Raw genomic sequence first — 27,369 nt, forward strand, 5'->3', positions numbered from 1 at the left:
GGGCTGGCATTATTCTATGTTCATACTAGGATAAAATAGAATGCTAGTATTGAGGGCAAAAACACAAAACCCTCGAGATAAACTTTTTATGTGACCATAAAAGTAACCCATCACTTTGAATAACATAATCAAATCATGGCATAGAAAGGAATTAAAATAATGTTTTCCTTTATGTCTGCAGTCCCCCACCCCTGGGCCTGTTAGGAACCAGGTCAATAGCAGGAGGAAAGTTACGGAAGGGAAGCTCCCAGCCACTCCCCATCATTCACATCACCACCAGAGATAAGTAGAAGCATTAGGCTCCCACAGGACAATGGTTCTCAACCTTCCTAATATGGCGGTGTGGGTGGTGACCCATAGGTTGAGAACTGCTGCCATAGGATGTCAAACCCTACTATGAACCATGCATGCAAAGGATCTAGGTTGCACACTCCTTGTAAGAATTTAATACCTGATGATCTGTGGTGGAGCTGAGGTAGTAATGCTAGTCAAGGAGTGGCTGCAAACACAGATTATTATTAGCAGAGAGGTTTGACTCCACAGAGACTATAACAAATCAATTGCTTGCAGACGCACATCAAAACCAACTCTCAGTCCACGGAAAAACTGTCTTCCATGAGGCCCCGAGCAGAGTCATGGCTCACACTTGTACCCCTGGCACTTTGGGAGGCTGAGTGGGTGGATTGCTTGAGCTCAGGAGTTCAAGAATAGGCTGAGAAGGAGTGAGACCCCGTCTCTACTAAAAAATAGCAAAACTAGCTAGGCCTTGTGGCAGGTACCTGTACTCCCAGCTAATGGGAAGAGAAGGAAGGAATTGCCTGAGCCCAAGAGATTGAGGCTGCTGTGAGATTTGATAATGCCCCGGCACTGTACCCAGGGCAACAGAGTAAGACTCTGCGGCAAAAAAAAAGAAAGAAAAGGAAAACTTCCATGAAACTTGTCTTTGGTGCCAAAAAGGTTGGGGATCACTGATTTACATGATAGAAAAAAACTTAGAAAGATTTAAGTTATAATTGAACAAGTGACTAAACCATCAAACAGTCCAATTCTAGATCACTCTGATTTTCAACATTCCTTCATTCATTCATTCATTCTTAAGGTCTTACTCTGTCACCCTAGGTTGGAGAGCAGTGGTGTGATCACAACTCAATACACCCTCAAACTCCTGGGCTCAGGTATTCCTGCCCCACCTTCCTGAGTAGCTAGAACCACAGGTGTGTTTTACCACCATACCTAGCAAATTTTTTTGTTTGTTTTTGGTAGAGGTGGGATCACTATGTTGCCAGGGCTAGTCTCAAACTCCTGGTCTCAAATGATCTTCCTGCCTTAGCTTCTGAAAGTGCTAAGATTACAAGCAGGAGCCACCACACCCAGCCCAATATTTATTTTTTTAAACCTAAGTGTACGTCAGTCTAAATCAGTAAGTCATTTTTTATAAGTAAAATTTCTATTATTTTAAGTTTATTATATTTACATTTACTCTCAGAAATATAAAATGACATACAAACGTTAACAGTTATTACTAGTGTGACCATATAATTTTCATTCAAACCGCTATACTTTTCGAAGTAAAAGGGGCACTATTAGTAATACAGTGGAAGAACAGATATAACCAGAAGGTCCCAGTAACCAGGACATGTGGACAACGAACTACTGCCCTCTGACTCTTCTTCTACTCATCACACTTGCAATCTTCCTATAACTATCCAGTGGAAAGTATATACAATGCCTCCAGTGGAAACCATTTGGCAATATATTTGACTACTTTACATAACGTTATAGGAGTACTTTCTTTGCTAACTACCCATGTTTAGAAAGACTATTTCATTAAGGTAGATTACAACAGTATAAAACTTCATAGCTTCAACTGTACCTCATCCTGAAGTTCATCCCCACTTTTAACAGAAGCGAGCATATCATATAAAGTGCAGCAAAGATCTTCAATTCTTGGTGCTTCAGTCATTTCCTTCATAGTTGCATTTAAGTATTTCTCAACTTCACACCATAAAAAGGAGCCATTTGTTTTTTCCACAGGCTTAATCTCCGGAGTGCAATGCTCCTGGCGACGTTCATTCAGAAACTTCTTATAATCTAGGCTTATTATTTTCTGAGTTTCACCGTTTATGGGCAGTTCATCAAAGTGGTCCAAATCATGCATGTCAAATGAAAATGCTAAATTTTTACCAAAAAAAACTCTATCGCCATATTCCTTCTCTGTCATCTGGACAAGAGCAGTAAGATCATCTTGACTAAAATGAGATATAATTTGACTAGTAGCATTACAAGCTGCAGTGGCAGATGAAGATGGAAAAGGGCCAAACATCTGTTTTATAGCCTTTGTCTCCTTGTGACCAACAGTGTCCTTCAAGTGAAATGTCATGAAGAGAAATGCAGCCGCAGTTTCAATTGCTTCTCTCCCACTATCTGTTCCAACTATTAAAAAACAAAAGAAACAGTATTAACTCAATTGAATCATGGATCAAGTTACCACTTTCAAAAAAACTACTACAAATATTCTTCTGAGTAAATCCAACATTCAAAGTATATCAATAAAGATAACCAATTTAGGAGCAAAAAAATGCATTCCCAAATTTTAGGTACATAAATTATTATCAGTAATTATTCTACATCTAAGTACAGAAAATATCTAATAGCAACATTTACCTCTTTCTAAAAATAATTCAAAACATTACCTAAAGTTCATGTAAAACCAATTTTAAAAGACTGATTTGAGCTAGTTAAATAAAGGATAGTAAGGTGCAAAAAAAAAAAAAATTCTGAATTATAGCCTCTTGGAGCTGAAATAAAACCTCGAAGATCTATAACCATCTTTCCAATTTGTACTATAAACCTGAGGTGACAGGAAATACTTACATAGTTATCATCCAAAAATATTTAATGGTATTGAGTTTAAAATAAACTCTCATAATACACAAAAGAAAGTTGCTGTTTAAAAGAGGCCAGAAACAAATAAATATAAGAGGAGGTAAGGGATCAGTCTCTTAATTTCTTTAAGGCATATCTAATTTTCTCAAATAAAAGAACTGTAATGTAAATATTCATGAGTCCCTAAAAGTCAGTGACTTACCTGAAGTAATACTGGTAAAGTTAGTAATACAATTAAGACTACTATCTTCCTGAAAGTACAGGTCCAACAGCATTATTCACAAATTTTGAACAACTTATTACAACTTGACAGAACTCTTACCCAGCCAGGAACTGACCCCCTCATTTTTTCCCAGACTTGCTGTGTATTATAACTTTCTTGCTCCAGCAAAAAAGGATTTAACATCCCCAAACCAGGTCTTGCGCTATTGCATACCCACTCAAGGCCTATGATTGTTTAAATGCTACCCATGTTGCAGAATCCAGCCCAACTGTCCCTTTCAAAGTACATACAGTATTATGACCTTTATACTATTCTCTTACCTCATCCAAATAGGCGGCTCACCAGAGATAGCTGACTTAGACTGAACCCAGGCTTTTCTGACACTAGACTAATATATATATATATATGTATTTTTTTTTTTTTTTTACAGTTTTTGGCCGGGGCTGGGTTTGAATCCCCCACCTCCAGTATATGGGGCCAGGACCCTACTCCTTGGAGCCACACGTGCTGCCCAAGACTAGTATTTTTATACAATACAACAATGCCTCAATAACTTCTAACTATCTGATATTTATCCATGTATAGAAAACTAACAGTGCACATATGTGAAAATGGCAATTAATACAATGTACATCTATTACCAATTTCTTCAATCATAAATTCTACTTTTACTATTATAAATAATTCAGACAACACTAGCTGACAATTGTTATTTTATTATTTAGGAAAACACATAACAAATATCTTCTATAAATTATGTGGCGTTTTTAAGTTAACTATATAATATTTATGATATGTATTATGTATATTTTACTGATGCTTACAAAACTTCAGTTTTGGATAATCTAGGGATTAAGATAATCCCATAGATAATCTAACAGGGTTGGTACTACTGATATTTAACCTCAGTGAAACTAGAATTCTCATTTACAAATTCATTCCATATCTAACATTATAAATATACATTTCTTTTGTAAAGCTATCATTTTGCATGTTGAAATTTTTTTAAAAACAATTTACTAAAAAATTTCACATTAAATTATCTCACTTTGTCCTGCCCAAGTTATCTCCATTTTATAGATGTTAAATGAAAACTCAGAGTGTGAATAATTTGGAAAAGATCAAATAACTATTGTCATTAAATAAGATACACTAGTCTTCTAAAAAATGTTCTTTCCTCTCTGCCATACTGATTGCCTATGGATGTCTTGTTTACTGAATAAATTTTTAAGTAAATCACCTTAAGAAATGAACTAATAAATGGAAGAACAGTTTTAATATACTCTAAGAGCGCAATTAAATATTATGTTACTGGTTGAATAATGGTACAGTCACATATTGCATTCATTAAATACAATATGATGGATTCATAAATCTTGCGATTAGAACACTCCATTAATACATTAATTGGGAGAAAAAGTTGTGAGTCTACTTTTAAATAAAACAATTGTAATTATAGAAGCACCAGCAAAGATCAAACTTAACATTTTCAGAGTTCCAAATTCTTAGTGAGCATTGACTTATACCTAGTTGGGTTGTGGTACTTCCTAAGTGTTAACACTGTTGCATAAGTACTAACTCTCCTTCTCAACAACCTATTCCCCCACATTTCCGAATTGGACTGACAAGAATGGACGTGTGTTCACACCACAATGTGGTTTTATCAAGACCAAATCTGTATGCACGCTGCTTGTCTGGAATTCCAAATATTGAGAACCACTAGTAATGAGCATTTGTCGACACGAACGACTACGCAACAAAATTAATGGATACTGCATTGTGAAAACAAAACTTTTTCAGGGCGCTGAAATGCGCGATCCGAGGGCGCGGCTTTCCCGCGGCCCCACATGCGCACGTCCCAGCCTAGGCACGGAGCCGCGCGGTATCCGCGCTGTCGGGCAATGATGACGCGCAATGTCCCGGGAGATCGGCTGATGGATCACGGACTGCCCGGATACAAGGGCAGATCAGGATTGGCGCAGAGAAACGAGGTCCCCGGCACAGAGAGATTCACAGCAACGAATTCATCCCAATTTGCAGATGCAGCCTACCCATGATGCCGGCATTGGTCCTTTAGTGTCTTAAAGATATTTAGAGTTTGAGACTTAGAGAAAACATCTGAAGACAGCGAATACAATCAGTTATCTAACTTGCCAAAGCTATGCCAGGCCCACCTCCCCTCAGCACCCTCCAGAGGCTGGCTGAACCAGCAGCCGAGTACACGGAAAAGGAGATGGGGCGGCCTCGGTAAAGGCTGCTAGGTTTGCGAGTAGAATTTTGTAATAAGTAGTCATGTTCTTGTTTTCTTACACTACATCCAAAATTGAACAAGACATATTAACTGTGAGAATCTTTTCCCAAATAAATTCATCATTTCCCTTTATAGTTGACATATAATTTAGAACTGATTAATCTTACTAGGTTTAAGATCTTTACTGAGTTAAGATGCACTCAATTCTTAAAGCTCTTAATATCTGTTCATATCAGTGATTGATAATCTTACAAACATGAATCGAGATTTTAAGTTTAGTTTTGCTGCAGGATAAAGTTTTAGAAAAGAATAAAATAAATACTAAACAATTTGCAAAAGTGTTTAAGAAACTTACAGACTCAAAACTTGTAAGGAAGCTAGTCTAAAATCCTAAACACTGGGTCTCTAATTTTCTATCCATAAAACAATGAACAAGATAGACTGTAAACCACAGAACTGGCTCAACACACCTAGCACTAAAACCATAATGTATTTAACACATTAACTGCCATGGGAGTTATGTTTTTCCCGTTTTACCATTACTTTTTACATTACTAATTTTCAAGTTTTGATACTTTATTGGTGTATGTTTTAGAAGTATTTTGTGGCCCCAAGTAATTTTTTTTTTGGTGGCAGTGGGTTAAAGGAATTCTTGTGTTAATAATAAATATCCATCCTGACCACTTAACACTTATATTGCTACAATATGGGATGCGAAATGCACAATAAACTCTAAGACACTTCCCAAGATAATAAGAAAAAGCCAAAAGTGAAATAAGATTGCCAAAAATCACTTTTAAGTGGAAAAATATGATCAGAACTCGATTCGGTAGGCTAGCTGGTGGTCTTCAATTATAAGGCATCACCAAACTTGGGGGGAAAAAACCCTAAACCTTATTTAGAACTTTACCATAAAAATAATTGGTAATTTACTACTATTAAGATTATAAAACATTTTTTAAAATTAAAGTATTGAGTGATAGCTATAATCTTAAATCATCCTCAACACAAAATGTATGTCTATGTTTTCTTTTGATTGTAAAATATTAAGAATTAAATAGTTGTAATTGTCACTTTCTTCAATAGCCTACATTAATACTTGAGAAGCCCTTGAAAACAGAGTAAAAAATTTTTATTTGAAAACTGAATTAAAATACCCACCAAATGCTTGCTCCTTTATTGATACATATTCAATTTAGAAGTTGTCAACCAAAGACTACTTTGATGAGTTAAATCTTAATTTAGTTGAAAATACTTTACAAATAGCTTTTAGAAATGTTCAAAGCCCTAAAATTCATTTTTTCATATGATCAAACTTCAAACATCCAGTTTTACCCCAACAATTGATCTGCTACTGTGAATACCATAACATCATAACCCTGCAATGTTCACTTAAGCTCATTCCATTTATTAAAGTATCAGCAAGGCAAGCAAGCTAGTATAAACATGTTGTATTTGAATAGAGACTAGCTATTATCTCATTTCTTAATCAAATAATTAAATTTTTTACTAATATGCAAAATATTTATACCAGTGACTTTCCTGTATTAAATATAATACTGCATATAACAAAGTATGTTATATAATTATAAAATAATTCAACTTGAACATATACTATATACACCATGTCCCCATAATTTTATTCCCTTCCAATGCCTGTTACTATAATTTTTAAACAAATCTCGTGAATCTTGCTAGTATTTCTTCGTTTTACAGAAAAGCTCAGCTATAACAAGGTTAAATAACACAGAAACTCCAAAAACATACCAGGGGCTTTTTAGGGAATGGAGTATTATGGCATCTTTCAAATGATCAACAAAATATTAAAACAAAATATCAAAATTTTGACATAATAGAAGGAGACATTTACCATGTGGCTTTTGGGGAAGTAAACTAAGCAATTTCTGTGATATAAATTTAAAATTGCCTAAGTAATGTAACTTAATATAATAAGCCTCATTTATTTTAGAGTATAACTCCTTTTGTGCATCAAAACAACTCTAGCAGTACCTTGCAATAAATAGACGAAGTGTTCAAGGAATGTTCACGATAGTAATTAGAAGGAGTTACTTAAAATGTTAAGATTAGTCGCACATCTGTATAAAAACTGCTTCTTTCAGGGTTGAGTAAATAACTAAAGGAAAATAAAGAAACGTCTGGTAGAGAAAAAAATAGTACAAGGAATTAAAATAGTCCAAGGTACCTCCCTGTGTTTTAAAAACAGCCATTTAATAATTTCATGTACACTCATTACAAAATGTGAATACTCAACTTACAACTTTAAGGCAGAACCAGCCATTACATTACCATTTCTAGTACTATAAAATCCTACATCAAATTACAACGTAATTTCCCAAGGAACCAAACAGCTACCATAAAAGTTTGAATTAGATTTTATATAAAACTTCCTATAATAAAATCATTGAGTATCACTAAGGAAATATACTATATCAATAAACAAATCACACACTTCACAGAGACTTAACTGCCATTTTAATGTTCAAGGAAAAACAAACAAGAAACATGAAATAACATGAAAAAATTAATCACAACTTTTAAAGTTCCTCTACTAAAGGAATTATAAGTAGCTTCTGAATGAAAAATAATCAACTGATAAAGCAAACAACCAAAAACTCTGATCTTTTTCCAATTTAGGCACTGATACAGTATCCATTCCATTTATAGATTTTTTGCCATATCCTGGTTAATGTGAATTGCCTATTTATACAGCTGATACATTTGTAAAATCATCTTGATTTTCCTGTTATTCAGCTCTTTCATTTTATAATTTTTCTTATAAAATGGACATAAATATAACACCTGTCTTTGCAACATTCAAAACACAATCTAAGTCTGTCCAAAGTTTCCTTCTCTAGTTTTTTCCTGACTTATGAAGCAGAATTCCCTGACATTTGCACCATTACCATTTATCCTAACATTTACTCCACATAGAGCAACTATCTGTTTACCAACCCTAATACTACATCTAGGTTAGAATAAAATTACTAACAGCCATTGACCAAATGCTACTCTAGCCACTTTACTGTACTACTTTATTCACATCACAACTATACTTGTCCAAAGTAAGAATTGCTATCACCGTAATACAGATGAAGAAACAAGTTTATTGATATTATTTACCCACTTACAGACAGAACTGACTTTGTACTCACATATATTAACTGGTAATTTGAAATTATCTCAAACTATAGGAAAATAATTTTACAAAAACTTGAAACTGAAAATCAAATATAGTATAAAAATAAAGCTGCAAATATTCCAAACAAAATATTACCTTACTGGATATATCCATGTCTAAAAACAAGCTACAAGTAAGAAGCACTTATTCCAGGGATGCAGACATGGTTTAATTATCAAAACATAGAACAGAAACACAATCTACTCCCAATATAACATAATTTCCTTTTAAAAACCAAAAGAGAAACATCTAGTACACAGATATACCTAGAAGTGGAGCTGACATCTGGTAAATAAAAGGCAAGGAATGTGAAGAAAAGGGAAAATTATTAGCAGAGACTTAGACCCTAACATTATTAAACTGCTAATCTTCATAGGGGACTTGTCAGATAAAACCCACTTGATCTCTCTGTCACTGGTGTAGGTTTTGATATCTGAGCCAAACATATTCCTAATGTAGTTATTTGTGGTGCATAAATATGTGACAAAAAATATAAAAACAAGAATGGGAATGATAAATACCAATTTATTCATATTTATGATATTGGGTACCCGAGACTAAGCAGGGTACACAGGAGTTCTCACCATACAATAGCCAAGTGTTAAATTAAATAGTGAATATAAAGGCATTTGTTCTGTACTTATTTTTATCAATCTGAAATATTTCATTAAAATTTTTAATACAAAGAGCATAGCAAATTTTATATTAAATAATATAAAAGTATACAGTATACATACAAGAATCATCAAAGAATCATCACAAAATAAACATACTGGTGTAATTTGATTAAATACTTCCAGAATCAGGTTATCAGCTTGCCAGAAACCTCTCTCATATTCACTCCCAGTCACTACCTCCTTTCTCAAAGGTAACCACTAGTCCAACCTCTAAAACCAAAGACGGTTTATGCCTCTTTTTCAAATTCATGTAATACCACACTATGTGTTGTTTGGCCTCTACTGTCAACATTTTAAAACTCATTTTCAGGGTTACAAGTAGCTTTAGTCCATTATTGCTACAATTTATCTATGCAATTTAACAGTCAACTGGCTTGTTTTCCATCTTAAGACCATCACAAATAATGTTGCCATGAATGCAGGATTTTTGATGTACCTATTCAAGCACTTTTATTGAATATATACCAAGATTTTAAATTTCACATGTACAGCCATAGTAGATACAGTCAAACAGTAATTCAAAGGAGTTGTACCAATTTAAACTTTAGCAACAGCAAATTCTTCTTTCTCATTCAAGATCATGGCTAACAACTGGTATGTCAGTCTTTTTAATTTAACCACTGTGGTGGGCATGCAATGGTAATCTTTGATTAACGATGAGGTTGAACCCCTTTTCACGTTTACTAGCCAATTTTCTTCTTTGAAGTACTCAAGACCCTTCCTCATTTTTACATATGATTATCTGTCGTGTCCTTATTGACTGGTAGTTCTCATTTAATCTGGATACGAGATTTAATGTCATTGAATCTTGAATGTACATCGTGAAGCTATATTCTCCTGCCCTGTGGTTTGCCTTTTTATTAAAAGGATCTGTTGGCAAAAATTGGATTCAGTCAAAAGGCCACACTCAAGTGTACAGAAGACCACAGGTGGCCCATAGTCGCAGGTTCCTCACCCCTGCCAGGCTCTCCCTATTTTTGAAGGTTGACTAGGTTGCTCTTTGCGTTTGAATTTCCATGTAATTTTTACATTATCTTGTCACATTACACACATACATCCTCTCAAACACAAACCTGCTGAGATTTTGTTTGGGATAGCATTGAATCTGTAGACGGATTTGGGCAGAAAACAGTATCTTTATAATAGTCAATCTTCTACTCCCTGGTATATCTCTCCTTTTATTAAGGACTTAATTTCCCTCAGTTTTCCATGAGGAAGTCTTGTTCATCTTTTATTAAATTCACTCCTATTTAATGTTTCCTTGATGCTTTTGTAAATAAATTAAAATATATGAAAATACATAAATTAAATTTTATAAAGCTTTACAGAATAACAAATGGAACCTTTTAAAATGTGCTACTGGTACGGAGAAATAAAATTGAGTTTTATACTGACCTTGCTAAGTTCATTTTCTAGTTGTAGTTGGCTGAACGATGAAAAGGTCTTTTTTTTTTTTTTTTTTACGTCTTTATATCCCTTCTTTTTCTTGCCATATTATATTAGCAAGAATTTTTAGTAGAATGAGAAAGAGAAGTGGTGACAGGCATTCTTATCAAAGCCCTATCTCAGAGAAGTTCTTAACATTACACCATTAAGTAAATTTGCTCTAGGTTTTTCAGTCTTTATCAGATTAAAAAAGTCTCCTTTTATTCTTAGTTTGCTAAGAACTTTTTATCATAAATGGATGCTAAGTATTCATAAAATGTTTTTTATTCATCTACTTAATCAGTAATTTTTAAACCTTTTTCACTTTATCATGAATCATGCAATTTTTCCCTTTTTATTAACCCAACCATTGTTAATCTTTATGCATTCACATGAGCTCACATGCTACCTCTTCCTCACACACATTACATGTACATTTTTTCCCATCCCATCTGACAGTATATTGCAGTCTTTATCACATTTCATTATAAATACCACAGTGTATACCTCTTCAGATTTAAGACATCTTCTGGCATACCTATAAGGATAGACTGACACCTAAAATCTAATATTCCCTAATGATGCCCGCCTGTATTCAAATTTCTCTAATGGCCCCCAAAATATCTTTTTAACATTTTCTGATTCAAGAGTCCATTCAAGGATCATACATTTGACTATTATAAGCCTTAGCCTCTTTAAATCTACAATAGTATCCTTATATCACTTAAGAAAATGACATTATATGACATTCTCATTAAAGCCATCAAGGCATATAGATTTCTTTGTTATAGAAAGTACAGATTTCTTGCAATTACAGATTCAATTTCTTTAACAAATATTGAGATTTTCTATTTCCTCTTTTGTCCATTTTTGTCTTGTTAGTCCTTTGATCTGTTAGAAGCTTTGCCATTTTCTCATCTTCCTCTTTTGCATCCAGCCTCCTCTTGTGGAATGGACAGTCTCTCTCCTCTAGGAAAAAGTGGCCCAAATGCCAAGATCACATTTCTTGTTTGGTTTCTGCTTCCAGATCTTGACCTCATAATTCTTCATTGCTTTAGCAGTACCCTGATGCAGTCAAACAAATTTTATATTTTACAGATTTTCTAGTTATTCTCAGCAGAGGGTGTTTTCAAATTACCTTGTCTAACATTTTATAGGAGGTAAAATTCCTTGAACTCTTTCATAATCTACGATTTTCAAAATAGCTATTTTTCACAAATACTCCTGAAGAACCTCCTGCCATCCCACAAAGAGCCTTTATAATTTTAAATGTCTGCCCTTACTTCCATAGACAGAATTGCAAGATTCTGCTAATTATCATACTTCCTTTTCCAGTTAATCGCCTTATAAACTGCTTTCTACCCAAGGTTTTTATTCTTTACTTCTTAATAGTAAAGTCTTATTTCCTTCACAACACACAAATCATAACAGATTCACAAATGCCTTAAACAGCACTTTGCAGGACACTGCTGTTCAATTTACCTTTTCATTTATATACTATTCTTTTTATTTTTTTGAAATAGAGTCTCACTATGTCACGCTCAGTGATCACAGCAACCTCAAACTCTTGGGTTTAAGCAATTCTCTTGCCTCAGCCTACCAAGTAGCTGGGACTACAGATGCCCACCACAACACCCAGCTATTTTTTGTTGTAGTTGTCGCTGTTTAGCAGGTCCTGGCTAGGTTTGAACCTGCCAGCCCCAGCGTATGTGGCTGGCGCCCTAACCACTAAGCACAGGCGCCAAACCCATTTTATACTATGCTTAAAGACAAAGTTATTAAAGGTAAAATGCATAAAAAATTCAAAACCCAAATAAATCAGGGGTTATAAATTAGTGAAATCAAAACCAAAGATCTTTGTGTGGCAAAATAATTTGAATACCGAAAGAAAATAGTTCAATTCTGTCTGAGTCTCGATCTATATTCAGATAGGAGTGGAATCAATAGATCAATGTGCTCTGGGAAAACTTCAAAATTCTATTCTGGCTCTATAAAAGATACTTACAGATCTGATTAAGGAACTACTACATATAGCGACTTTCTACCTACTCTGACCACCATTCTTGACTCCCATCCCAGTTTCTACCTTACACTGTGAAAATCTTACCAGCCTCCTAAAGTGATTATTTTAAATTCTAAAGTAACAGAGACATATACATAATACATGATGCATTTTTTTTTTTTTTTTTTTTTTTTTTGTAGAGACAGAGTCTCACTATACTGCCCTCGGGTAGAGTGCCATGGCGTCACACAGCTCACAGCAACCTCCAACTCCTGGGCCCAAGCGATTCTCTTGCCTCAGCCTCCCAAGCAGCTGGGACTACAGGCGCCCGCCACAACGCCCAGCTATTTTTTTTTGTTGTTGTTGCAGTTTGGCCGGGGCTGGGTTTGAACCCGCCACCCACGGCATATGGGGCCGGCGCCCTACTCACTGAGCCACAGGCGCTGCCCACATGATGCATTTTTTGACTGCCACTCTTAATCTTGATCTTTTTTCCAAAATGTTTTTGCCTAGAACATTTTGACAAAGTATTGACAAAGCGTACTAACAAACTTTCATTGCCAATAAAACGTAAGTATAACCATGTTTATCCTTCAAAAATCCATGAAGATAAGACAGCTGTGCCTACAATGAATATAAGGATACAATAAGATTAAGGGCCAAGAATACTATTTTTTAAAACATGTATAATACTTTCTCCCTACAACTATATTATTACAATAATCTTGAGGGGAGAATCAAATTGTAAACCGTATGAGAATATATTAATGTAAATGGGGAAGGGGAAGAATACTTTAACAAAAGAACAGTCTAAACAAGACTGAGACCCCATCTCTAGTATAAAATAGAAAAAACTTAGCTGGGTGTTGTGGTAGGCACCTGTAGTCCCAGCTACCTGGGAGGCTGAGGCAAGAGGATTGCCTGAGCCTAAGAGATTGGGGTTGCTGTGAGCTATGAAACTACGGCACTCCACCTAGGGCGATATCCAATGTACTCAGCCCTACTATGAAACTAATTTTTGGCTTTCATATGAAAGCTATAACCCAGTTATAACCTAAGAATATGGGGAATTGGGAGAGGGAGGGGAGGGAGGGGGATAGGTGGGATTACATCTGCAGTGCATCTTACAAGGGTACATGTGAAACTTACTAAATGTAGAATATAACTGTCTTAACACAATAACTAAGAAAATGCCAGGAAGGCTATATTAACCAGTGTGATGAAAATGTGTCAAACTGTTTATAAAACCAATGTATGGTGCCCCATGATCGCATTAATGTACACAGCTATGATTTAAAATTAATAAAAAAAAAAGTGAGATTCTGTTTGTAATCCTTATATCAGCAAGACAGTCACAATCAGAGAAGAGGTGGGATAAACAATTATCAAGCAATAAGAAAAGTAACCTTAGAAAGTAGGATCAGGTTATAATCTAATGGAATACTGTCTATCAAGATTAGAAAAGAATGAGGGAAGACATGACTGAATTAAGCCTAAACCATGTCTTCAGAGATGAGAAGTATTTCACCTATTGAACATAGTGGAGAAAGTTACTTTAACACATAAAAAACACACACAGATCAAAACAAAACAATATGCACTGTTCAGGAAATTAAGAAAGAAAACATTGCACATATTGTCTTAAAGGTTACATGTGGTATTAAGGCAAAGAGATGAAAAAGTAAATTGTGTCAATTCATAAAGGAGGTTTTTAAGTATCATTCTAAAAAATTTGGTCTTAGCATGGGCAACATAGTGAGACCCTGCCAAGTGTGGTGGTGCACACCTACAGATCCAGCTACTCAGGTGGCTGAGACAAAGGATTACCTTGGCCCAACAGTTTGAGGCTACAGTGAACTATGATGATGCCACTGTACTGCAGCCTGGACAATACAGAAAGAAGAGAGAGGGGAAAAAAGCAACCAAAATAAACCCAATTTGGCCTAGAAGGTAAACTGAGAATAAAAATGAGCTTTACCTTTTACAAAGACCAGTCTTGTGACAGAGAAGAAACTGGATGAAAAAGAAAGACTGAGGCAATAGACTACTGCCGTAGTTCAGACATGAGATGGTAAAATTCTGAAATAGGGAAATGGTAAATATGCAAAACAAGTAAATTTTAAAGATTGGCTGAAAAGTAGACTTGAAAGTTGATCACTTCTGACAAGAACAAGGAAAGGAAAAATCTAAGATTTCTATTATGTTTCTGTTTCAGAATTTGGATCTAGGCCTACCTTCACTAGGCACCAACCATGATACAATTAACCTCCATAGGCCATTTCTTCCCATAAAAAATGAAAGCATTAAACAAGATATCTGTCCCGTAATGTTTTCTCCAGCTTAAAACTTCAATTATTCTGACCAAACAATACACATGGTCTTAAGCACCTCGTGATATTATACGCCACTGAAATTTAATTGTTCTTTTTTCTTTATTGTGTTGCTCCACCTTTTTCATACAATCACACCAAAATTGGCTATGCTAAAAGAAAAATGTAAGAGAAATCACAAAAACATATTCCCCATGATACTAACAAATGCTGCTAGGATCTTTAGCATTTTCATTCAGAAAGGGTGGCTGACTACTATTCTACTGTGAGTTTCAGTATAGCTAGTAGTTGTTCAACTTCAGCACACCATTAAAAAAATAGGTATAACCGAGTATTGCCCAAATCCAACATTAAGATTTTTATCTCTCTCAGAAATATTTTTACGAGATATTGCATCTCAAAATAATCCCTTCAATATTATCAGCCAGTTGATTATTCCCTAGGTATGAATCTGATGTTTTTCTACAAGCAAGATCCCTAGGATAACAATTAATAGCTGGTATTTAAGACAAGGTTTTTTGTGTTGCAGCCAGAGATATTCAGGAAAGAATTATAAAGAATAATTTATTTTTTTAAATTTTAATTTCTCCATCATTTACACAAAGAAATAATTTAATCATGGTACTAAATAAGCTCAGTGTTTCACTACTATTTTTGCTGAGTATACTGTGGCATTTCAATAATGCAACTACAGAGGAAGGACACTACAGTTTCTGAGAAGCACTTTAGTCAGATACCGAAGACCCCACCACCCTACAAATAGAGACCCAGACAACTAGGAGGGTAAAATCCTAGTCAAGATGATTTAGGAGATTTTGCATTTTCACTGTTATTTTATAAGGAATCTAAGTTAAAAATATAAAATGTGACTCTATGCCAAATGCTATTATAAATTCCATCAAAAATGTGCCATATTTCCCCTACACTTAAGCAAACTCAATTTTTAATAAAGCTCTTGATAACCTAAGGAAAACCACATATGGTATTTATTTTGTACTTTCACAACTTAAAACAAAGAGGACATTCAATTCAACATTATACTAGATTACACATCAATGATAGGTAAATAGTATATTTTTAAAACTCAAAATATCTAAAGAAAAAATGTAAAGACGCAATGATTATAAGTAGTTTCCAAGTCTATGAGATAAAAAAGAAACACCCTCCAAATTAGGTGTAAGAAAGAAAATTCCCAACCAGTATATGATAAGGTAAAGTTCTAAATTCTCCATCTACTAAAATATTGTCTGAGAAAACTTTTTCATTTACTTACAAATGACCCTTTATTAAGACCTCAAAATATATGAAGCACTATTGTAAGCACTGGGGATGGAATGTTGAACAAGAAAAATAAAATCTTACTCTCATGAACTTTGATCCTAGTGGCAATAAACAAACAAGCAAACTGTCAAATAATGGGGGGTTATAAGATAAAGTGTGATTTGGTGACAATTTGAGATTAAAGAGACCTCATTAAGAAAATAATTTTTTAGCTGAGTTCAGAATGACAAGAAAGGATCTACCAATACTAAGATTATAATAGATAAACATTCTTGGCACAGAGAGCAGCACATGCAAAAACCCCAGAACAGGTACCAGCTGGGTTGTTTTGATGTCATGAGAGAAAGCCATGTGTCTGAAACACAGATGATTAAGGCCAAAGATGATGTGCGGTCAGAGAGAAAGGTGGAGGCCAGATCATATAAGAACAAGGTATGAGTTGGGACTTTTTGTAGGTACAAAGCTGCTGAATTTAGAAAATTTAGAACTACAATAGTGTTAACTACTCTTTTCAGTTATCAGAGTTTGATATGATGAGTTTCACAGTACATTTTTTTCCAGAGGGTTATTTGTTTCATTTACTTTCTAACTTTGGGAAAGTACCCTAAGTACACAGTATTACAATTTCAAGTTATATTTTCCCCTGCAATACAATCAGTTGATGAAAATGTTAGTGTGGGATCAGAAGAAAAGTGAAGTTCAGCTAAGCATTGCCATTCACTGGGTATTCGGTGGGCTTTATAATAAGAGACTAAACTACATGACATTCAGGGTTCCTGAGAGCTGCATTAAATGTTTAATTTACCTTATCCTATTTCAAACAAGACAGTGGTTTTCAGAACTTAAATTCCTACAAATCCCTCATGCATAATCGTCTTCTAATTACTACTTTATTTCCACCCTGACATCCTCTGCCCTGATCACACTGATAGATAAGACTGTCTTTTAGAATTATGAATACTTAATACCTGTTTGGAAATTTCAGCCTTTTACTATAGAGTATATAGTTTACAAGGAAGCTATTAGTTTACAAGGAATCTGTTTTCGAACCTTATTGGCTCTTTAGAAAAAAACAAAACTATACCTATTTGTTTTGCAGCATGTAATATTTCTTTTAACTCTTCATTTACGCTTTGCATTTTACTCTTCTCCAGTCTTTCATTCAAAAATTTTATTATCTTCTTCCATGTTAGGCCCAAATCTAAACCTTGTTCATGAAGTTTGGATCGCTTTATCTGAAACAGAGAGTATAATCAAGAAAAATACGGTTGAGGTTCTTCTCAAATCCATCACTTATTGCATATATTTTGTATTACATTTGGCACTGCCCACAAGAATTCAATGTTGTATCTAGTCACATCTAAACTTCTCCCTGAACAAGTTTTCCTTAAATGTGATTTTGTAGACTTTCAGTTGTTTAAAAGATAAATAAAAGTGCTCTTTTAATTAAATGACAGTATATAGTCATTATGAAATCAATTCCAAACAGCAAAGTAAAAAGCAAAGTAAAAAAAAGTTCAACATCCAGATAATAACAACTGGTAATATCTCACATACCTCTTTCTGTTTGTCTACCTGCTTGTTTTTAACATAGGTTAGATCGTGGTGTATATAAATAACAAGTTTGTGTCATGCTTTTTGATGAAATGTATTTATAGAAAATTAGACTCCCATGACTGGTTCAACATATTCAAGTCAGTATTACTTTCTTAAGTCTGAGTCCAGAACAGGTTAGGCATTCAGGAGACTCTTTTCTGTACCCAGTGCTTCTTGAGGCTATATACATCTTTCCATTCTCAAGAAATGACCATGGAACCAAATAAAAATTTTATGTCAGTCTACTGGCTTTGATACATAGATCAAACTCACAAAGACCTCCAACCAAATGAAAAAGGGGTGTGGCAGAAAGAAAACCATAATTTTACTCTTTAAATGATAACACATAATTCATCATTATTTTCCTGCCTCTGTTTTCTAATTTAAAATGGGGCTAGTCAATCTGGGTTTAGAGAAAGGAGAATGTACAAAGGAAGATTTGAAATGAGATTGACTGTTAAATGAAATTAAGTTGTTACAGTAGAGTCATAAGTACATAAAGGCTTATTTTTCTCTCTTGTGTATGTTGGACAGTTTTCAAGATAAAAAGTTACATTCAAATGAAGCTTAGGATATATACTACTTTCCTTTTTCAAGGAAAAAAGTGCTTAATAGCCTACAGGAATAAATGAAATGACATGGGATATGCGTCCAGTCCTTATACACTTTTAAATTTGAAAATCTTCTCGTGTCCCTAACAGAGAATAACTTGCAAAAGGCTTTGGGGAGGTGAGGGCAGGAAATAAAGTGTTAAGATAGTAATATTAATTAACTATACACAATATACCTCTATTTTAATTGCTGTGGAAAAGGCAAAACAGCTACCACTATAAAGAAGGCTAACTAGTTCATATCCAACAAAATTCTGTATTATTAAAGGAAAAGAATATCTTTTAAAAGACAATTACAAATCTCTTCTTGCTAGTATCAATCTTTGAGTAAAACTATTAACTATAAAACTACGTAAGGACTTTTAGCAATAAAATTCCAGCTGACCAGGAACAAGTCAGCTATTATCAATCTACAATACATTCAAATAGGAAGTCAGAAATTAAAGTGAATGATTCTTTTTAAAAAATAGCAAAGGGCCAGGTTCTGCATATACTACACTACATGGTTCGTTTCTTCAGAAGTACAGTGCATACTGTGTCAGGCACATGAAGTTCACAACACTATGACTAAGCTTCTAAAACATTTACCCTTTCCTAGTGAAAAGCCAATCCATCATTTATGTATATAAATTGTCTCCAGAGGTTCCATCCATAATATAAAACCTGTTGTTATACATTTTTTTAAAACTTCAGAAACTTAAAAATAATTTCAAAAATAAGTCCAAAATTGGGCGGCAATTGTGGCTCAAAGGAGTAAGGCGCTGGCCCCATATATTGGAGGTGGCGGGTTCAAACCCGGCCCCAGCCGAAAACTGCAAAAAGAAAAAAAAAAAGTTCAAAATACATAAAAATGATATGAGAGGTTATAACTTTTGCTCCTTTGTCTCTTGTGCCTTTTTAAATAGTAGACGTATATACTATCAAATCACACTTAGGAAGAAACCAGAGTAACTTAAAGATTAAAACTAATTAAGTCCATCATAGTAATGGAACTATCTTCACATTTATCACTTGATCAGAATCCATGTTAAGGGCTGAACTGTGTCCCCTCAAAATTCATATGTTGAAGTCCTAAAACACTAATACCTTAGGACATGATTGGATTTGAAGGTAGGGTCTACAAGGCCATAAGGGTTGGCCCTAATGCCATGTAAGTGATGTCCTTATACAAGACAAAGTTTGGACACGCAAACACACACCAGGGATGTACTTTCACAGAGGAAAGCTCATATAAGGATACGGTGTGAAGGCTCCCATCAGCAAACCAAGGAGAGAAGCCTCAGAATAGAGTATATATGTCTTAACACGATAATTAAGAAAGTGCGGTGAAGGCTATGTTAACCAGTTTGATGAAACTATTTCAAACTGTATATAAAACCAGCACATTGTACCCCATAAATGCATTAATGTACACATCTATGATTTAATAATAAAATAATTAAAAAAAAAAAAAAGCCAAACCTGTTAACTCCTTTATCTTAGACTTCAAGATTTTTTTTTTTTTTTTTTTTTGCAGTTTTTGGCTGGGGCTGGGTTTGAACCCGCCACCTCCGGCATATGGAACCAGTGCCCTACTCAGTTGAGCCACAGGCACCGCCCTCTTTTTTTTTTTTTTAAGATCCGGATTTTTAAGAGGACAAATTTCTATTGTTTAAGCCACCCAGTCTGGTATTCTGTGGTATTTCATGCTAACTAATACATTATTTGTCAGAGATATTTCTAAGAGCCTTTCCTCTAAATATTTTATGATACATACCTAGAATTTTGTAGAAGTCTTGGTATCATATACTTTCATTGCTTCTATAATATTATTAAACTTGCAACTATATGTAATTTATTTTGTACCTTTGTAAGACTTATATAAGTTTATCCATCAGAAGAAATTCTTTGCCAAACTTTATGCCCTAATTTATCGAACCTATGTGGGAAACAGACTAAAGGAGTTCTTTCAGTAAGACAAAAGTAATGCTCCCAAGTGATAATATTCCTGATGGGCTCTAACTGCATTTATAACAAGGGTAAAATTAGTGTTGCTTATAAAACTGACTCATGAAAGAAATTTTTCCATACCATAATTACTACTAAAGCGGGAGTCAGCCTGTACTGTAAAAGTGAAAATAAGAGTCCATATAATTTTTTCTTTCTTCTTTTATTAAAAAAAAAAAAACAAAAAACAGAGCTTCAGTATGTGTCATCCCAGCTACAGTACAGTGGTGTCACCATAGCCCACTGCAATTTCAAACTCCTATGCTCTAGCGATCCTTCCTGTCTCAGACTCCCAAGTGGCTAAGACTACAGGTGGGCACCACCATGCCCAACTAATTTTTTCTATATTTTAATAGAGATGAGATCTCACTCTTAATCGGGTTGGACTCAAACTCCTGGCCTCAAGTAGTCCTCCCGCCTCAGCTTCCCATAGTACTCGTATTACAGGCATGAGCCACCTTGCCTGCCCTAATTTTCTGTTTCTTATTATAATTTATTTCTGAAGGCTTAGTTATAAAGTAGTATAGTATAAACACTTTTAAAATAACAGTGTTTTTAAAGTCTTAAATGCCTTTCTTAACAATTACAAGGACAAGTCAGTTGTAAGACCAATTTCTGAATTCAAGAGTATATATTCATATTTTCCATGTTAAGGTACAGACATTGTTTCTGTCTATTTGATAAGAATTTTACCAGAAACCTAAAAACTTACATGATCCAGAGTTAAATTACTGGATTGTATTATAAAATTAACTGGCAGGGATCTTACCAACAGAAAAATTAGCAAAGGATTCAATTACCACAGTTCTGTTTACTCCCTTTGACAATACAATTCTAGGTGTCTATTAACACAAGTATCCCCAGAGAGTTATCAGTATACACTGTCACCATTTGGTCTCACACTAAACAAAATTTTCATTTTAAGCACACAGAACTGAGAAAAAGAATGTCATATATTTGCTCATACTCTATGTTTATAATGGTTTTCATCTAAAAAAATTTACCTTTAAGTCAGCTATGTCTTCATTATAATTATCTTGCTTGGTGACATTTGAAAAGGAGCGCAAGGCTCCTGTGAGACGAGGTAAAGACATCTATTATTCAGTCAGTGATCCATATAACCAGAAACCAAATAATATGATATTTTTCTGCTTGGAGGAGGTAGGAGAGGTAATCAAACTCAACAAATTGATCTATACAAGAGAAAAAAGAAACAAAGTAATTAAAAAAGCAATTGCCACCAATGCTGAAACATTTTCCTGATATATTCTTGACCTGTGAAGTTCTTTTTTTTTTTTCATACACTTTGGCTATCTATGGTTGGAGAAGCATACAATAAACATATGTTTTTGGGTACTACTATAACATTCTGTTAGCTCTACAAATTCCCAAGTGCAGGCCTCAAATACTGTGTTACTACCGTCAATACTGTTGAGAGAGATAACAGCACTTGCCCATCTTTTCCCCAATTTTGTTGAGTGGTCACTGATTTCAAATTACACAACTTTCTAGTGGTTCCACCTCTGCTTAAAATATTCTTCCCCCAATGTTCACATAGCTAGCTTGACATGTGCACCTTGGCTTAAAAGATATATTGTAAGACAGAGCCTTTCCTAAACATTCCTTCTAAGAAACAGGGCAGCTACCCAGTCACTGTCCATCAAAGCAAAAAAATATAATTATCTTTACAGCTCTAATTAATATCTTTACAGCTCTAATTAATATGTGACATTTTCTCCTTTACTTTAAAACTCATTTACATGTTGTTTCACTCCACAAAAAGTAAGCTTCGTGATGTAGAAAGAACATTTATTTTACTGATCTCTCTAGGAAACAGAATGGGCCTGGAATAATTTTGGCACTAAATAATTATTTGGCAAATGGATAAAAGGGAAAAAAATGAAAAGAAGATAATGGTAATGGGGGGACTGGAGAATAAAGGAAAGAATTAAAGTGCTTGATGCACCCAGAGAAAAAGAGAAGTCAGATAACCTGGTCTAATTTTCCTTGTTAAGATGCAGACAACTCAACAACGTACCTCCAGGCAAATAAAATAATATTGTCCTGGTTGAAGATTGCTTATTATTGCCCAACTAAAATCTATAAATTTACAAGGCATGGCTACTTGAAGGATATCACATAAGCTACACACGTTCTTAAAGTTGTTCTCAGCTAAAGATTATTTTGCTCTCCCACTGCTAGGTCTGGCTGGTATTCCCTGGTCCCTGGGCTCTGTGTCAAAAATGAGTGTGGGGACAGGTAGTCACTGGGTTACAAACAAGATAGGTTTTATAGGTTTGTTTTCGAGTTGAATTTGCATGTAAGTTGGAACAGGTACATTTATCTATTACCTGCAAGAGCGTCTGCTGGTATGTGTGTGCTGTAGGTAAGTCAGATCATCGTTCACAAAAGGGTGAGTTGTACATATGTTGTCCGTTAATACTAGTGTGGACAATCTGAACCAAGTCAAGCTGATGACAAAGTGATCACAGACACAGAACATTTTACACAGTTTATCACAGAAAAGAAAGAAAGAATGTAAATAAGGAAGCTGCAGAAAGTATAATTACGTTCCAGAGAAAGAGGAACGTGTCAGTCTCCAGAAGTGGAGAAAGACCCAGACAATATTAGGTCTTGTGGAGGGTAAACAGCTGACAGGGATGTGGCTAACAGTGGAGAGCAGGGACAAAATTGCAGTTTGGAACCAAATTGCAGGTAGACACTGTTTCCTGGTGGGAATGTACATAGTAAAAAGTTCCTAGTGACTTTTAACTGACCAGGGGCTCATTACCATCTAATTACCATAGCACTGGTGGAGCTTCATGAAGAATTCTAGTAAAGACCCATATGTAGAAGGAGAAACTGTTAAATAACTATCCTGCTTTATAACCTGTGATATGATTTATTATGTAACCCCAACCTGTCAATTACCCCAAAGGGCAAGAAACAACCTATCCTGTAGCAAGCAAACCAGTAAGCTTAGAATAGGCAGCGTGTGCTCAGACTCTGGGTATTTCTCCACTTGTGTAGAACGACCCATTCCTCTCTCTCTAGAACTTATTTACACTTTGGGAGCTTTCTTTTTTACTTTCGTTCTTCTTTTCTGTGATAAACTCTTCGTGTAAAATTGCTTTGTGTCTGTGATCACCCTATCATTGAGCCTACACGGTACCAGAACTCAGTCTTGACTGACACTGGGAGCTGGGAGACCAGGAACATCCAGACAGACCTAGCACCATGAAACATTTGGAAATATCTGGAGTCGCTTTGAGTATCAGAACTGGAAGGGAGGTAAAGAGGGACTACGACTACTGGCTTCTGGCATATAGAGGTCAACTAAGAATTATCTAGCCCCAAATGTCTAACTTGGGAAGGAAAGTACTGGAGGGAAGAAGAGGCCACCAGGTAGCAAGGCACACAAGATATCTCAAACCACTTCTCATTCCTGTTTTTTTCTCTTGATTGCTGTATCCCTGAAGATATTACGAAGTTTAATACTTGAAAAAAATCCAGTTCATGTTACAGTTAGATATAAAATAATCATGTGAAATGTTTAACAAATAAAAGAGGGAATTTTTAAATAATACATAATAAAACTTGACTAGGCAGATTTGAAAATATAACTTCTAGAAATAAAAATATATAATTGTTAAATTTAAAAACTGGGAATAGGTTAAACAACAGCAAAAGAGAAAAGTGGTAGCCTGGGAAAGACATGAAGAAACTCGTATTCTGTCACAAAGTATAGATCAAGCAGGACAAATAGAAACAAGACCAAATACATCAATAGTCACAATAATTATACACAAATTAAACTTAGTCAAAAGACCAAAAGAATGAATTGCTAAACAACAAACAGTAGATCTACACAATAAACACAAAACAGGAGAGGTTGAAAGGTAAGGGATACAATAAAATCAAAGCAAAAAACAACAAACCTAACTGGGGGCAATATCAAAAATATCAGGTCTGGCTTGGCACAGTGGTTACGGCACCAGCCACGTACACCGAAGCTGGCAGGTTTGAACCCGGCCCAGGCCAGCTAAACAATGACAACTGCAACAAAAATATAGCCGGGCATTGTGTTCGGTGAGCTGTGACCCCATGGCACTCTACCAAGGGCAACATAGTGAAACTCTGTCTCAAAAAAAAAAAAAAAAAGAAAGAAAGAAAAAAAAAATTTATCACCTGAAACAAAACACTGAGCTTTAAAACAAAAAGTATTAGAAATTGTTAAAAATCTACAAACATCTTTCCAAAAGGACCATATTATTTGCATTCCCACCAGGGCAATATAGAAGTGTTCCCTTTTCTCCACATTCACGCCAACTTCTCTGGTCTTGGGATTTTGTGATGTGGGCTAATCTTACTGGAATTAGATGATATCTAAAAGTAGTTTTGATTCGCATTTCTCTGATGATTAAGGATGATAAGCATTTTTTTATATGTCTGTAGGCCATGCACCTGTTTTCTTCAGAGAAGTTTCTCTTCAAGTCCTTTGCCCACCCTGAGATGGGATCACTTATTCTTTTCTTGCTAATATGTTTGAGTTCTCTGTGGATTCTGGCTATTAAACCTTTGTCGGAAACATAACCTGCAAATATCTTCTCCCATTCTGAGGGCTGTCTGCTTGTTTTACTATGTTCTTGGCTGTGCAGAAGCTTTTTAGTTTGATAAGGTCCCAGTAGTGTATTTTTGAGCTGCTTCAATTGCCCGAGGGGGTCCTCTTCATAAAATATTCACTCAGAGATCTAAAAATAGACCTGCCATTCAATCCTATAATTCCTCTACTACCCTGTTTCCCCGAAAATAAGACAGTGTCTTATATTAAGGTGTGCTCCCAAAGATGCGCTAGGTCTTATTTTCAGGGGTCGTCTTATCTTTCCTGTGAGTGGGTCTTATTTTCGGAGGATGTCTTATTTTGGGGAAAACGGGGTAGGTATATATCCAGAAGACCAAAAGTCACATTATAACAAAGATATTTGTACCAGAAGGTTTATTGCAGCCCAATTCATAATTGCTAAGTCATGGAAGGAGCTCAAGTGCCCATCAACCAACGAATGAATCAATAAATTGTGGTATATGTACACCATGGAACATTAGGCAGCCTTAAAGAAAAATGGAGACTTTACCTCTTTCATGTTTACATGGATGAAGCTAGAAAATATTCTTCTTAGCAAAGTATCTCAAGAATGGAAGAAAAAGTATCCAATGTACTCAGCCCTACTATGAGAATAATTTATAGCTTTCCTATGAAAGCTATAACCCTATTACAGCACAAGATTATGGGGAAAGGGGCAAGGATGGTTAAGGGAGGAGGAAGGATGGGTGGAGGGAGGGTAATTGGTGGGACCACACCTACGGTGCATCTTAGAAGGGTACAGGTGAAACTTACTAAATGCAGAATATCAATGTCTTAACACCATAACTAAGAAAATGCCAGAAGGCTATGTTAACCAGTGTGATGAAAATATGTCAAATTATATATAAAACCAGCACATTGTACCCCATGATTGCATTAATGTACACAGCTATGATTTAATGTAAAAAATCTACATACTAATAAAAGATACAGCTGAGGAGTTCTAAACTTGTATGCCCTAACAGCCTTAGTTAAAACATACAAACTTTCAAGAGAAAGTGACAATTCAATCATCAAAGTAGAAGCTGAAAGACGTCATTGAGCTTCAATGACTCAACAAAGGCCTTATTTAGTTTTAAGTCAGTCACAAGTAAAAAACCTTAAAAAGGAAATAATTCTAAAAAAACAACCTCAATTATTGATAGGTCAAGCCAACTCTCCCTCAAAAAAAATTTAATGTGCATACCAGAAACCTGTACTTAATGATTAAAAATTATATATTCTGATCAAGTATATTTGGGTTAAAAATGTATAGTATACTATAAAGCAAGCCTCAAATTTCAAAGAATAGGAGTCAGTAAACTTTTTCACAAAAAGAGAATAGAAAACAGTGTAGGTTTAGCAGGTACTCTCTGCCATATATTCTTTGCCTTTTTTTCAAAATGACACATCAAAGTATAAAATCCATTCTTGAGGTCAGAGTGACCAAATTTTGGTCCCAATATTGGTCAGAATCATTAAGCAAAATGTGGTTAGATAAATCAGGAGGGGAAAAAAATAAAGTATTAAAAACATACATTACTGGGCGGCACCTGTGGCTCAAGGAGTAGGGTGCTGGTCCCATATGCCAGAGGTGGCGGGTTCAAACCCAGCCCCGGCCAAAAACCAAAAAAAAAAAAAAAATACATACATGACTATAGTAAATCAGTAAAAAATTGGTATTAAAACTGGGGAAAATACAGTGGACACTCTATATCACAATGGAGAATTTTAACCAGCAAAGTAAAATGATCCAATTTGTAAATGAACTCCCTAGGTAGCTGATTTGAAATGTCAACTACCCACTGGGAACGAATTCAGGAGAGGGTCTGTGAAAACAAGATGAATCAGGGAATCACATCTGGATTTTTCTAATACTAGATAACATACTCACTCGAGTACTTGGAAGAAAAAAATGCAAGCAGAAGTCAGGGGACAGCATACAGCAGAGATTCTCCAACTTTATTTTAGACCAAAGTCTCTTGGAGGGCTTCTGAAACATAAATTGCTGACCCTACTCCCTTCATTCCTAGTATTTCAATTAAAGCAGAACAGATGGCACTAAGATGGGGTGTGACAATTTACGTTTCCAACAAGTTCTCAAATGAAGCAGAAGATGAAGACCATACTTGAAAACTACTGTGGTACAGATGGTGTCTTCTATTCTCAATTCACCATTCAATCTTGCCTCAAGTCAATAATGACCAAGGAGAAAATTCATCTATTAAGAAATCCATGGCCTGAATTTAAGTGTGTGGTTTGGCTTCTATTAGCCTTTTTC

At 35.1% G+C, this 27,369-nt stretch overlaps 1 protein-coding gene across 2 annotated transcripts in view; it reads right to left on the bottom strand.

Moving 5' to 3' along the window:
* Positions 1 to 27,369, bottom strand: part of ASCC3 (activating signal cointegrator 1 complex subunit 3) — a 402,050-nt gene that overhangs the window by 360,451 nt on the left and 14,230 nt on the right. For both annotated transcript variants that reach the window (XM_053590400.1, XM_053590401.1), the window contains exons 2-4: positions 21,472 to 21,660; positions 17,359 to 17,509; positions 1,874 to 2,433 (exon numbers count right to left, since the gene is read on the bottom strand). In XM_053590400.1, coding sequence (XP_053446375.1) covers positions 1,874 to 2,433; positions 17,359 to 17,509; positions 21,472 to 21,561 — 801 coding nt within the window. In that variant the 5' untranslated portion in view covers positions 21,562 to 21,660. The remainder of the gene's footprint in view (positions 1 to 1,873; positions 2,434 to 17,358; positions 17,510 to 21,471; positions 21,661 to 27,369) is intronic.

The sequence above is a fragment of the Nycticebus coucang genome, chromosome 5 (assembly GCF_027406575.1).
Source record: "Nycticebus coucang isolate mNycCou1 chromosome 5, mNycCou1.pri, whole genome shotgun sequence".
NCBI lineage: Eukaryota > Metazoa > Chordata > Mammalia > Primates > Lorisidae > Nycticebus > Nycticebus coucang.